Source organism: Engystomops pustulosus, chromosome 9 (genome assembly GCF_040894005.1).
Source record: "Engystomops pustulosus chromosome 9, aEngPut4.maternal, whole genome shotgun sequence".
Classification (NCBI taxonomy): Eukaryota; Metazoa; Chordata; class Amphibia; order Anura; family Leptodactylidae; genus Engystomops; species Engystomops pustulosus.
In genome coordinates, this window is record NC_092419.1 from 108,920,747 (window position 1) to 108,934,451 (window position 13,705).

General features: G+C 38.6%; 1 protein-coding gene across 2 annotated transcripts; it reads right to left on the reverse strand.

Moving 5' to 3' along the window:
* Positions 1-2,088: 2,088 nt before the first annotated feature.
* Positions 2,089-13,387, reverse strand: BARHL1 (BarH like homeobox 1). 2 transcript variants are annotated; one of them, XM_072125545.1, is made up of 3 exons: positions 11,703-13,387; positions 7,841-8,057; positions 2,089-2,583 (listed from the first exon to the last, which is right to left on the reverse strand). In XM_072125545.1, the coding sequence occupies exons 1-3, from the start codon at positions 12,154-12,156 to the stop codon at positions 2,289-2,291; spliced, it is 966 nt and encodes a 321-aa protein (XP_071981646.1). In that variant the 5' UTR covers positions 12,157-13,387; the 3' UTR covers positions 2,089-2,288. The 2 variants fall into 2 exon arrangements, with proteins under 2 accessions (XP_071981646.1, XP_071981645.1); XM_072125544.1 differs by having other exon boundaries at positions 11,697-13,386.
* Positions 13,388-13,705: the final 318 nt, after the last annotated feature.

Sequence of the window (13,705 nt, forward strand, 5' to 3'; positions counted from 1 at the left end):
TGTATCCCCCCTGTACAGTCTCCTCTCCCCGGGGTGTAATGGCTGATAACAGAGAGTAATAGATTGTATCCCCCTGTACAGTCTCCTCTCCCCGGGGTGTAATGGCTGATAACAGAGAGTAATAGATTGTATCCCCCTGTACAGTCTCCTCTCCCCGGTGTGAATTGGCTGATAACAGAGAGATACGATGGACCGTTTGCGTTTCTTGCTGGGACTTTTTCTTTGTGTAGCTACAGATTTTATTGTGGATGATCTATGGCCCGTGTTTACAGTTTGGGGTCAGCCATTACTACGAGGGGAGAAATTGCTCTGCGTTTCTTGTGACAAGAATGTGTTTTCACGGTAATAAGATCTGTGAGACTTGTCAAGATGTCCACAGAAGTAAATCTTATGAAGTAGTATCATGTCTGTCACATAAGTGAGGCCTTGTGGATGGCGGCCATTGATAATCACATGTGTAGTAATACATGAGATGTTTGTGTAGTATGGGTTTCTAACATGGTGTCTCCATGTTGCTCAAATTTCAGGCCTTTCTCTGGTGCGCAGGCCTTGTGTTTACCACATTATGTGTGAAAATACCAATACATCTCGGAGCATGTTCACACACAGCAGTACTTTGCCGCATGTGTATTTTTTTTACCACAGATCTCTCATATACATTACTGATATAAAATGGCAGACGTCTCTGACTGGCCAATCACATTGTGTATTATTATAAACTGGTTGTGGTGACAGAAACAACATCCAAAACTGGACTCCAACAAAATGGCGCCCGCGCTCATTTCTTTCAAGTGAATGACAACGCGCGATGTTCCTTGTGAATGATGTTTACTGATTTTGTTTTTTTTATGGCATTTTAATATTTCCCATAAAGTCATTGAACAGAGAATAAATAAGATGGATGATGACATTCAGGTCCACGGGGCCCTAGAAAATACATGTACACATCAGTCTGGAGAGAAGCCAACGCTGTTAACCTCTGCCATGCCACAGGACAGGACAATCCGCTTTATAGAGGTCATCGTGGACCCCCCCACATGTTCAGACTCATAAGCTGTGCCTCAAAGATGGCTGCTACAGGCCTCAAAATGGGCGCCAAACTATTCAATTTCCACACAAATTGACAATGGTTCCTCAGGAAACTTTTACAAAAAATGTCTATTCCTACAATTACAGATTTTTTTCCTGTCACGCCTGAACTGAACAAGTGACTGTGGCACATAAGAGGTTAAGTCAAGTTAGTTTCCCATTATTTCACTTTCTTTGCTCGGAAAATCATATTCAATGGCGTCATTTTCATTTTTTATAAATAGTTCGATGGAGGGGGGGCACGTAATATACAAAGGGTCTATGTACAGGCAGAAGACCACCAATCCTTATTTCTCAGAAATAAAATCACTCAAATCCAGAATTCTCACAGTTTCCCAAGAACATGAGGCCAGAGGTACAAGGGGGATTTTGTTTTTAGGCCTTATAATATGAGGTGATACAAGGAGCTTAGGACCTGCAGATGTAGGACCTGTGGATCCTTGCATCTCACCATTAGCTCAGAATCAGGGACATGTCTATGGATACAGGGATAGCAGCAACGTAAAAGGCAGGAAATAAATATGTGGGATCCTCAGGGGCGGGGCTAACAGGTAGAGAGATCTCATTGGCTAGTTCTATCACCATTAGCACAGGCTAGTCATGCCATAGCCTTGGCCTTCTCCATGTTCCTATAGGTTGTTTCATCTTTAGTCACAGTGAATTTTTGGCCTCAGGAAGAATTGGAATAATAATTTTTGTGGATATTTCCAAGACAATTGGTGATTTTTTTTCGGAGCCACTTAACCCTCTCCCTCCCAATTAATTAAAAACGTTTGTTCAGAATTCTAATTAATCTATATATAAATACTCCGTGGAAAGTGATGCAGGAGTTGACCCTCCGGCTGATATTTCTGTATTTTTGGGTCATTTTTTTTTTAGTTTTTTTTTTTTAATTTTCTTCCATCATGCTAAGACCAGATGATGACGTCATAATAAATAATTCCTGGAAAATTTCCAGTTTCTGAGAAATAAGTTATGAATAAGTTGAACCATATTACAATAGTTTTTGTGTCTTTAGTCTTCTTGTAGTTTTTGAAGTCTCCTCAGAAGGTCACTTTTTTTTTTTCAGTTTTTTTTTGTAGGGCTGCTCCGCTGACAGTCCGTATATATACAGCCCCATCGCTGATGAGGTCACCCGTTCTCCGGTGCGGTGGTGAAGTCTATGACGTTGGCACCTGGTTGAGTTTCTGTAGGCCCCTTCACCGCGGTTGTGCCGCCCTGGGGAGGACGCCGCTCAGCGGGGGCAGGGCAGGGGGCGGCTCAGCGCCACCTTGAAGTCCGTGAATAAGGATCCTGGGGACCAGAGGTCTCTGTAAAGTCGGGGGAGGTGCGGTGGGACCTCTGTAGAGGTAAAGTGCGGCCCCGGGGTCCAGGTTGGACACAAGGCTTTGTGGGTAGAAATACGGAGAAGGAAACATTCTCTGTAGAGCCGAGTAATTTCCCGCTTCCGCCAGTAACTCCAGCCCCACCGCCGTCTGTCGCTTCCACTTTGTCCTGCGTGAGAAAGAAAATCAATAATCAGAAACCTTTACATTTTAGATTTTTTTTTTTTTTTTGTTTATTTATAGGTTTGGCCCATACAGTAAAAGGGGCGTGGCCGTGACTACTACTTTTTCACAACTATAACAGTTATTTAAAGGGGAATTATCGCTTTGATTTTGGGACAGGAATTCATATGGCAGTGACCTGATTAGAGTGGGTGGTTGATATTGTTTGGGTGGAGTCGCCCTTTAAGGGTGTTTTGTCCATAAAGTTGTGCTGTAAGTGTCCAAACCCTGTTCTAGATCACTAATAGGTCTGGCAGTGCATGATGGGATTCACACATTGTATTTCCATCGCAGTCATTATATTAAAGTCGTGTGAGGCATAAAATATACGGGAGAGCAGAAATATGGGAATAGACGCCAGATCTTTCAGTATTGACTATTATGTGGTCCAGTGGGTTCAGTTATGGGGTGTGGGTATGTGTATTATGGGATCCAGTGGGTTCAGTTACGGGGTGTGGGTATGTGTATTATGGGATCCAGTGGGATCAGTTATGGGGTGTGGGTATGAGTATTATGGGATCCAGTGGGTTCAGTTACGGGGTGTGGGTATGTGTATTATGGGGTCCAGTGGGTTCAGTTACGGGGTGTGGGTATGTGTATTATGGGGTCCAGTGGGTTCAGTTATGGGGTGTGGGTATGTGTATTATGGGGTCCAGTGGGTTCAGTTACGGGGTGTGGGTATGTGTATTATGTGGTCCAGTGGGTTCAGTTATGGGGTGTGGGTATGTGTATTATGGGATCCAGTGGGTTCAGTTACGGGGTGTGGGTATGTGTATTATGGGATCCAGTGGGATCAGTTATGGGGTGTGGGTATGAGTATTATGGGATCCAGTGGGTTCAGTTACGGGGTGTGGGTATGTGTATTATGGGGTCCAGTGGGTTCAGTTACGGGGTGTGGGTATGTGTATTATGGGGTCCAGTGGGTTCAGTTATGGGGTGTGGGTATGTGTATTATGGGGTCCAGTGGGTTCAGTTACGGGGTGTGGGTATGTGTATTATGGGATCCAGTGGGTTCAGTTACGGGGTGTGGGTATGTGTATTATGGGATCCAGTGGGTTCAGTTACGGGGTGTGACATTTATGTATCTTGTTGTTGGGTTTTTTTTCTACGTTTTCGAGATTTTTGAGCAGATTGTGTGACCCATGTTCCCAAATCATCCGGAGCTCCAGGGACTACGAGGGAGCGCTCACACACAGGATTTATTACAGAGATTTTTACAGGTCACTGGTAGAGCGCCATCCACACCAAGAGGAGCGGTCTATGGCGGAGGAGATTTCTGCCATCAATCCGCTGTGTATGAATAAGCCCCTACACCCATGTGATAACAGGGAAGACGGGAAAATGTTTTCCTAATTTTATATATTTTTTTTTTTTTTAAGGATTGATGTTTTGGAATGATTTTTGAGAATATTTAGAAATTATTAGATAATAAATAAAAACTTTATCAGCAATTACAAGCAATTAAATTAGTTTCTTGACTAACTATCTACCAAATCGCTCTATTAGTTTTTCCTTCCCAAGAAGAAATTATACTTTCAGAGAGAACGAAATTGAGCGAAATAAAAGGAAAGAAAAATGCAAATCAAACATCGAAAATTCTGCACAAATCTAAAAAAAATTAAAGAAAAGTAAAAAAAAAAAAAAAAAGTAAATCAAACAATGTAAAATTCTGTCTAAGAAATGTAGTGAGCAGAGGATGTGTATAAATATTCGTGTTCCTGCGCCGGTGCGATCCCCCCAGGACACGTCGCCTGGAATGTCAGAATCTATTGTACATATTCTATAATAATTCAATTTCATCTGCCGCGAAGCCAAACGCAACTTTGTCTCAGCCACAACCAAAGCCCCCCCCCCACCCCAAAAAAAATCATCCCACTTCCGTGTCTAAATTATTCATATTTCATAATTATAATAATTGTGTAATTACTGAAACAGACGCTTAATTATTGATGCCCAAAGTAGAAAATCGTTAATGTATTATTTATGTGTCAATGTGTTATATACCGCAAATTACTGGCGCCAATCACAGGGAGATGTAAACAAACACGCGGGAAAGTCACCAGCACCAGAAGGGTTTGTAACTTTTTAGTTGAACTTTTTACACATTTTATCATTTAAAAAAAATATATATAAAAATTAGAAATTGCAGTAAAATTTAAAAAAAAGAAGTTGAGAAAACTACAAATATTGAAGCAAAGTGAAGCAAAAAATAAATGTTGCAATCCTACAATATAAAATATAATAAAGATAGGATTTTAAGTTCAAATTATAAATATTTACATCATTTGAAAATTCAATTCTAAAATTAAATGTCAAATAAAAAATGACATAAAATATTAAAAAAAATAAATAAATCTGATTTTAGAAGATATAACAAATCATAAAACTAATTAATAGATTTCCCATTTTTACCTTTTTTTTTTTTTTCAAAATTTTTTTTCCCTCATTTAATCATAGGAATATATTCATCCTTCTGACATTAGATTTATGTATAATCATTCCAATTATTTATTTACTTTATATTATTATTATTATTATTTATTATTATTATTATTATTATTATTATTATTATTATTATTATGTCTGTTAATTATAGCTTAGGGCACAATGAATTATAGATATATTTCAAATTATTATTATTATTATTATTGTTGTTATGGTTATTGTTATTATTATTATTTATGTCTGTCAAATATATATATAATGTTGTTGCTGTTATTACTTTCAGCTTTAAACAAATACTGTTAAGTGCTCAGTCCTACAAAAAGTTACTTCTTCATGGGATGAAGAGAAGACTATGACATTTTAGGAGGGGGGGATATTAATTAAATTGCAAAAAAAAAACAAGTTTATTTAATTAAAAAAAAAAATATGTACAATTTTTCATCAGTTTTTCAGTAATATGAATCTTGGATCTTGTGCAGTGGGGCTGTGAACAAATATGATTTCTTCTGTCATAAATCATGAAGCTATAACCTGAGCAGAGAAAGCTCCAACAATCTGTCATCTCCCGTCCTAATTATTATAAAGGATGGTGTGACCTCACAGCTGTACACATACATATATATGTATATATATAGGGGGTACTGATATCGGGAGGGTCATATTGTGTGTTGCTTTGAGATACAATGTTGCACATTATAACAGTGAGAATGTTACAGTCTAGAAGTAATAACATATAATATTATATCTGTATACAACTATATATAATATTTCTGTATACACTGATATATAATCTTTCTGTATACACTGATATATAATATTTCTGTATACACTGATTATATATAACTCTGTATACAACGATATATAATCTTTCTGTATACACTGATTATATATAACTCTGTATACACTGATATATAATATTTCTGTATACACTGATGATATATAATATTTCTGTATACACTGATATATAATATTTCTGTATACACTGATTATATATAACTCTGTATACAACGATATATAATCTTTCTGTATACACTGATTATATATAACTCTGTATACAACGATATATAATCTTTCTGTATACACTGATTATATATAACTCTGTATACACTGATATATAATATTTCTGTATACACTGATGATATATAATATTTCTGTATACACTGATATATAATATTTCTGTATACACTGATTATATATAACTCTGTATACAACGATATATAATCTTTCTGTATACACTGATTATATATAACTCTGTATACACTGATATATAATATTTCTGTATACACTGATTATATATAACTCTGTATACACTGATATATAATATTTCTGTATACACTGATTATATATAACTCTGTATACACTGATATATAATATTTCTGTATACACTGATTATATATAACTCTGTATACACTGATATAATATTTCTGTATACACTGATTATATATAACTCTGTATACACTGATATATAATATTTCTGTATACACTGATTATATATAACTCTGTATACACTGATATATAATTTTTCTGTATACACTGATATATAATATTTCTGTATACACTGATGATATATAATATTTCTGTATACACTGATATATAATATTTCTGTATACACTGATTATATATAACTCTGTATACACTGATATATAATATTTCTGTATATACTGATTATATATAACTCTGTATACACTGATATATAATATTTCTGTATACACTGATGATATATAATTCTGTGCTCTTCTACCTGTATATAGTAATCCGTTTTTTCCATTCTGGTAAACTTTTTGCCATTATTGGCGCTTGTCTGTTTTCGGATATATTTTTTGGGCTATTTAGATATAGATGGGGGTAACCCTTACTCTCTTATATATAAGAGGCAACACTAATTATAGTAATGGTGTAGTCTGCACACAGCTCTGATAAAAAAGAGCTCTGATATGACCTAGGAAGCTCTAATATAGGGAGCTCTGATATAGTGAGTTCTGATATGATATAAGGGGCTCTGATATGATATAGGGAGCTCGAATATAGGGAGCTCTGATATGATATAAAGGGCTCTGATATGATATAGGGAGCTCTGATATAGGGAGTTCTGATATGACATAGGGAGCTCTGACATAGGGAGCTCTAATATACAGAGCTCTGATATGATATATGGAGTTATGATATGACATACGGAGCTCTGATATGACATAGGGACCACTAATATGATATAGGGACCACTGATATGACATACGGAGTTCTGATATCACATAGGGACCACTGATATGACTCTCTGATATAGGGAGCTCGAATATAGGGAGTTCTGATATGACATAGGGAGCTCTGATATAGGGAGCTCTAATATACAGAGCTCTGATATGACATACGGAGTTCTGATATGATATAGGGACCACTGATATGATATAGGGACCACTGATATGACATACGGAGTTCTGATATGATATAAGGGGCTCTGATATGATATAGGGACCACTGATATGATATAGGGACCACTGATATGACATAGGGAGCTCTGATATGACATAAGGGGCTCTGATATGATATAGGGACCACTGATATGACATAGGGAGCTCTGATATGACATAGGGAGCTCTGATATGATATAGGGAGCTCTGATATGACATAAGGAGCTCTGATATGATATAGGGACCACTGATATGACATAGGGAGCTCTGGTTTACATCCTGACGCCGATGCTTCCTATTGTTTGCACTACCCTGCGTTGTCGGGACTGTATACACTTTGCGGTTTGCACTGACCTGCGGTTCTGGTACCAGGTCTTGACCTGGGTGTCGGTGAGGTTGAGGGAGGCCGCCAGCTCCATCCTGTCCTGGACACTCAGGTATTTTTGCCTCTCGAAGCTGCGCTCCAGCTGCGCCAACTGGTGGTCGGTGAAGGCGGTGCGGGCCTTGCGGGGCTTCTTCAGCCGGACTGGGGGGCTATCCCTCGAGCTGGAGATCTCCCCCTCCTCTTTTACTGCAAACATCAATGAGATAATAATTGTTAGAATAATGACATCATAATTTGTAGCTAATACCCATTATAATCGCTGCCACACTTAATAGAAACGTCACAGATCATCATTATAATCCGATCTTTATCAGTCTTAAGTCATCGTTTAGAGTTATACATTATTCCACACAGATCATAAAACAAATCGCATGTAATAAATCAGATTATAATAATCCCCCTGTACATTTATAAAGCACAGATTATTAAGGATGGGTTGTTATAATCCGGTATAACACTTGTAAAGCAGAGGATTATTATCATTTCCACATTACACACTAAAGCACAGATCATATATAACGAGATGGTTATAATCTCTTACACTTTTACATTATAATCGGTGCATATAATTTATAATACGTGTAATCTGTAGCAGGGGGCTAAAATAACTGAACATGTGACTATTATAATCTGTACATTATATTGCACAAGGTTATAATAGTCACATGTTAAATTATAATAGATTACATGGTGGGCAGGTTATACATTATATGCACCGATTATTATGTAAAGTACAGGAGCTACATGGTAAGACATTATATGCAATTTATTGTTATAATCTATCGGTTGTAATGCGGGAAATAATATAGATAACATAACCCCATTTTATAACAGGCGTTATTATACATACACATTTCAATAGTCATATGTTAGATTATAGTAATCTATACATAAATATTATAATAGTTGTGTGCTGCACAGTGATATAAAGTAATAACTCTGCGCTATACACTATATAATGTACAGATTATAATGGGGTGAATATGCTTGTTCACCGATTATGATACAAAGTGCTGGAGACACATTACATATAAAGTGCAGGGCATAAGAATATCTCTGCCCGGGGGTCTCCTGGACCCCTCATATCACACTGTCACTGCAGTCCCATAATAATTAATAAATAAGAGTTGTAGAAAAACTCAGCTCTGCTATGCTATAGGACTTATCGCAGAGGTGTGAACATGTGTATAGTGACATAATAATAATATCTATAGAAGAATATATACAGTGCACTGCACACTCTGCCAGGACAAATTAAATTAAATATCCAGAGAAAAAAAAAACAATATTCGTTTATATATAAAAAAAATTATCAAAATGTCTACAATAATATTTAATCTGAATGTACAGAAGTTGTCGGGTAACCTCATCCCGAGCCGCCTCCCATCTCATCATCTACATGATCACTGCCTGTCCTGATACATCTCATCCATCTCTGAGATGTGATCACATCTATCTATCTATCTATCTATCTATCTATCTATCTATCTCCTATCTATCTATCTTCTATCTATCTATCTATCTATCTATCTATCTATCTATCTATCTCCTATCTATCTCCTATCTATCTATCTATCTATCTATCTATCTATCTATCTATCTATCTATCTCCTATCTATCTATCTATCTATCTATCTATCTCCTATCTATCTATCTATCTCCTATCTATCTATCTATCTATCTATCTATCTATCTATCTATCTCCTATCTATCTATCTATCTATCTATCTATCTCCCTATCTATCTCCTTTCTATCTATGTATCTATCTATCTATGTATCTATCTATCTATCTATCTATCTATCTATCTATCTATCTATCTATCTATCTCCTATCTATATCTCTCTATATAATTATCTATCTATCTATCTCCTATCTATCATCTATCTATCTATCTATCTATCTATCTATCTATCTATCTATCTATCTATCTCTATATAATTATCTATCTATCTATCTATCTATCTAATTATCTATATCACATCTATATCTATCTTTATAATTATCTATCTATATCTATTTATGCAACATTTATTTCTTTTTATATCTATGTAATAACATATTGTAGATCAGTATATACAGCTGCCTTTGCATCCGTCTCATATCTTTTTCCAATTTTTTTATATTTCTGTATTATCTTTCCTTTTTTTCCTTCATCGTATTTATTGGTATCTATCTATTTATCTCACATCTATCCATCCATCCATCTAATAAAATATATTTATTTCTCATCCCTTTTTTATCTTTCTATAGATTTCTAATAATTTATGAATGTATCTCCGCCATCTCCTCTGAGTATTGGGAAGTGATGAAGTTTATATCTAGAACATTGTGCAGATACATGCGGTTCTGTGATGTGTCTGGGGTATGTTCTGTGTCTGCCCCCCTCCTTGTACTGATAATAATCCCCTTAATTGTGTCACAGGGGAACCTGGACCCAACATCCAACATCCAGCACCACAAGCCTCAGCTCAGGAGGAGAATCACTAAAATAATAACAGAAGGAAAAAATTCTCAAGAAATATCTACAAGGAAACATATGGCTCAGGTCATGTCACTTGTTCTTATTTAGACTGATGAAGGGAAAAAACGAGTGAAAATCAATAAAATAATAATCCGACTCAATCTATTTACTTCGCAGTGAAACCCATAAAGTAAAACCATAAAATACTGTAAAAAAGAAATTAAAATACATAATATTAAGTAAAAATAAAACATGAAATAATTTCCTGTTTATTGCGTCTGAATACAAAAACCTCATCATAAATAATCCTAAAAAAAATCCCTGAATATAATCGATAGTAAAAGTAGTTCTTCTCCCCATTATAAAATTGTCTCCCAATTTATTTAATAATAAAGTATAAAAACTCACGAGTTTCAAATAGAAAATATCAATGTAATTTCGTATGCATTATAATGAAATTAACAAAAAAATTACATGAAGTAAAGGGATTTTTTTTGTTGTTAACATTAAATATAATGTTTACTCTGTGGGTGGACGATAAAACTTTTACATAAAGCAGGAAAGTCCGTGCTGGCTGTCAGTGGATGGATTGTAATATTTGCTGTCAATGAATGGACTGTAATATTTGCTGTCAGTGAATGGACTGTTATAGTTTCTGTCAGTGAATGGACTGTAATATGACTGTAATAGTTGCTGTCAGTGAATGGAGTGTAATATGTGCTGTCAGTGAATGGACTGTAATATTTTCTGTCAGTGAATGGACTGTAATTTTTGCTGTCAGTGAATGGACTGTAATATGTGCTGTCAGTGAATGGACTGTAATATTTGCTGTCAGTAAATGGAGTGTAATATTTGCTGTCAGTGAATGGAGTGTAATATTTGCTGTCAGTGAATGGACTGTAATATTTGCTGTCAGTGAATGGAGTGTAATATTTGCTGTCAGTGAATGGAGTGTAATATTTGCTGTCAGTGAATGGACTGTAATGTTTGCTGTCAGTGAATGGAGTGTAATATTTGCTGTCAGCCTCCATGCCATTGCCTGGTGACGGATGGATCTGACGTGTGGGACTGATGTGGATATTTCCGCTTTTATGTTAATTCCTTCCATATTTCTTCCTAATTTCCCTCTCAGATAATGAGGCCTCTGAGGGGAAGCCGCGGCCTGGGATTATTCACTCATTAAGATTTTTTTTCTGCCCAGAATATCTTATTGATTTATGCAACTTAAAAAGTAGAAAACAAGAATCTCCTGGTCCTTTCCTTCCTCCCATGCACCGAGAATTCCAGGATATTTACCCCTGGATACAATGTATCAATATTTGTTTATTTGGTCCTGGAGGGGAAGGAAGGGGTTACACTCACCTTTACCTTTATATTCGGACTCTGATGCGGTGGAGCTGCTGCTCTTCTCCATCTTGTCCCTGTAGTCGTCACTAGTCCTGGTGGGCAGGCAGTGGACCAGGTCCTGGGCAGGCTGGCCATTGCTGGAGTAAGGGGCACAGGTAGCCAGGGGCTTGCAGTCTGCTAGGATGTCTCTAATGAGGAAGGAAGAGGTGACAGTCCTGGACTGGGAGGGAACAGACAGTCCTGCCTGAAGATGGGACTCCATGGCCAGGGCTACCCCTTGCCTACTGCTGACCCCCTCCAAACATTCTCTGGAAGGGGAAGGTGGAGGGGAGCAGACACTGCTGACCTCTGACCTAGGGCTCAGCTCCAGAGGGGACCTGCTGTCCCCCATCAATGGGTCCCCCTGAGCTAGCCCAGGGCTACTGGCTCTATGGGACAGGATGGTGTCAATCCCAAATCCGGAGGCTCCTTCCATTCCAGACTCCTTGTACTGGAGCCTCCTCCGAAAATATTCTGTACTTAATTCCCAAAATGAACGTCCAGACCTGAGGCCATCCAGAAGGTTCCCGGTGGTCCTGTCCTGCAGCTGGGTGGTCGGGGGTCCTCAGGAGAAGACCCCAGTGCAAGATCAATAGAGGATTGTGCCGTGTAACCAGAGCAATGATGGGAAAATCGATCTGCGAGAAGCTTCAACTCTGGAGGAGACGAGAGAAGACGAAGAAGGAGAAAGAGAAGAAGAAGAAAAAGGAGGAGAAGTAGTAGAAGAAGAAGAAGAAGGAGATGAGGTGACTGTGATCAAAGCCGAAGCAGGGGGTCATCCTCTGCTAGGAGTCATCCCAGGACCGTCCAGGGAGCAGCCAGAAGATGGGAAGAGTCCGGGGCTTCAGCACCTTGGAGAGAGGCTCCTGCACATAGGACAATAAACCCAGTCCAGGGTCTTATACACAGTCCAGGGTCACCTCTCTACACACCTGGGATCTCCAGCCTATGCACAGTCCAGGGTCTCCTCTCTCCAGCCTATGCACAGTTCAGGGTCTCCTCTCTCCAGCCTCAGGGTCTCCAGTCTATTCACAGTCCAGGGTCTCCTCTCTCCAGCCTATGCACAGTTCAGGGTCTCCTCTCTCCAGCCTATGCACAGTCCAGGGTCTCCTCTCCAGTTGATGCACAGTCCAGGGTCTCCTCTCTCCAGCCTATGCACAGTCCAGGGTCTCCTCTCCAGCCTATGCACAGTCCAGGGTCTCCTCTCTCCAGCCTATGCACAGTCCAGGGTCTCCTCTCCAGTTTATGCACAGTCCAGGGTCTCCTCTCTCCAGCCTATGCACAGTCCAGGGTCTCCTCTCTCCAGCCTCAGGGTCGGTTGTGGTGCAGCCTCCTCGCACTGATGACTGAGTGTCTTGTAGCCTGAGCTGTGTCCTGCTCCAGAGTCACCCAGGGGGGTCCTGCAGGCTCAGATCTTCTCCTTTGAGCTGCTTGCACTGTCCTGCTTCTCCTGCAGGGGCTGGGGGAGGGGAGGGGGTCCTCTCCAGGCTCAGATCTCCTCTCACTCTGTCACTTCAAGCCTTTTCCTCTCCAGAACTTGTGTCACTTTGGCTCATAGTGTGTCTCACATGTGTCGCAGGAGGCTGCTGCGCCATTGGCTGCTGGGGCTGATGTCATGGAGGAGAAGGAACCTGATCCTCCTTCAGTTTGATTAAAAGAGACAGTGAATTAATTACAGAAGCTCCTGGATCGCTGTTTACAGGCAATTTCCACCTTGTTTGCTCTCATCCCATCATAATGATGCCATTAACCCTCTGCTGCCCGCCGCACACTGCTCAGGGATGCAGCTCCGTCACTGTGTGCGCGTCTACCAGCACCGGACGTTATACGCGTTCCTTCTTTGTTTTTGTTCCATCATTTATTATAATTCGAATTTTCCTTCTACTATAAATAATAAATACAATCATCCTAATAAAATAATAATAAAATATTAATTACTATTATTATCATCATCCCTTATTTATTCTATTTTATTATATGACCAT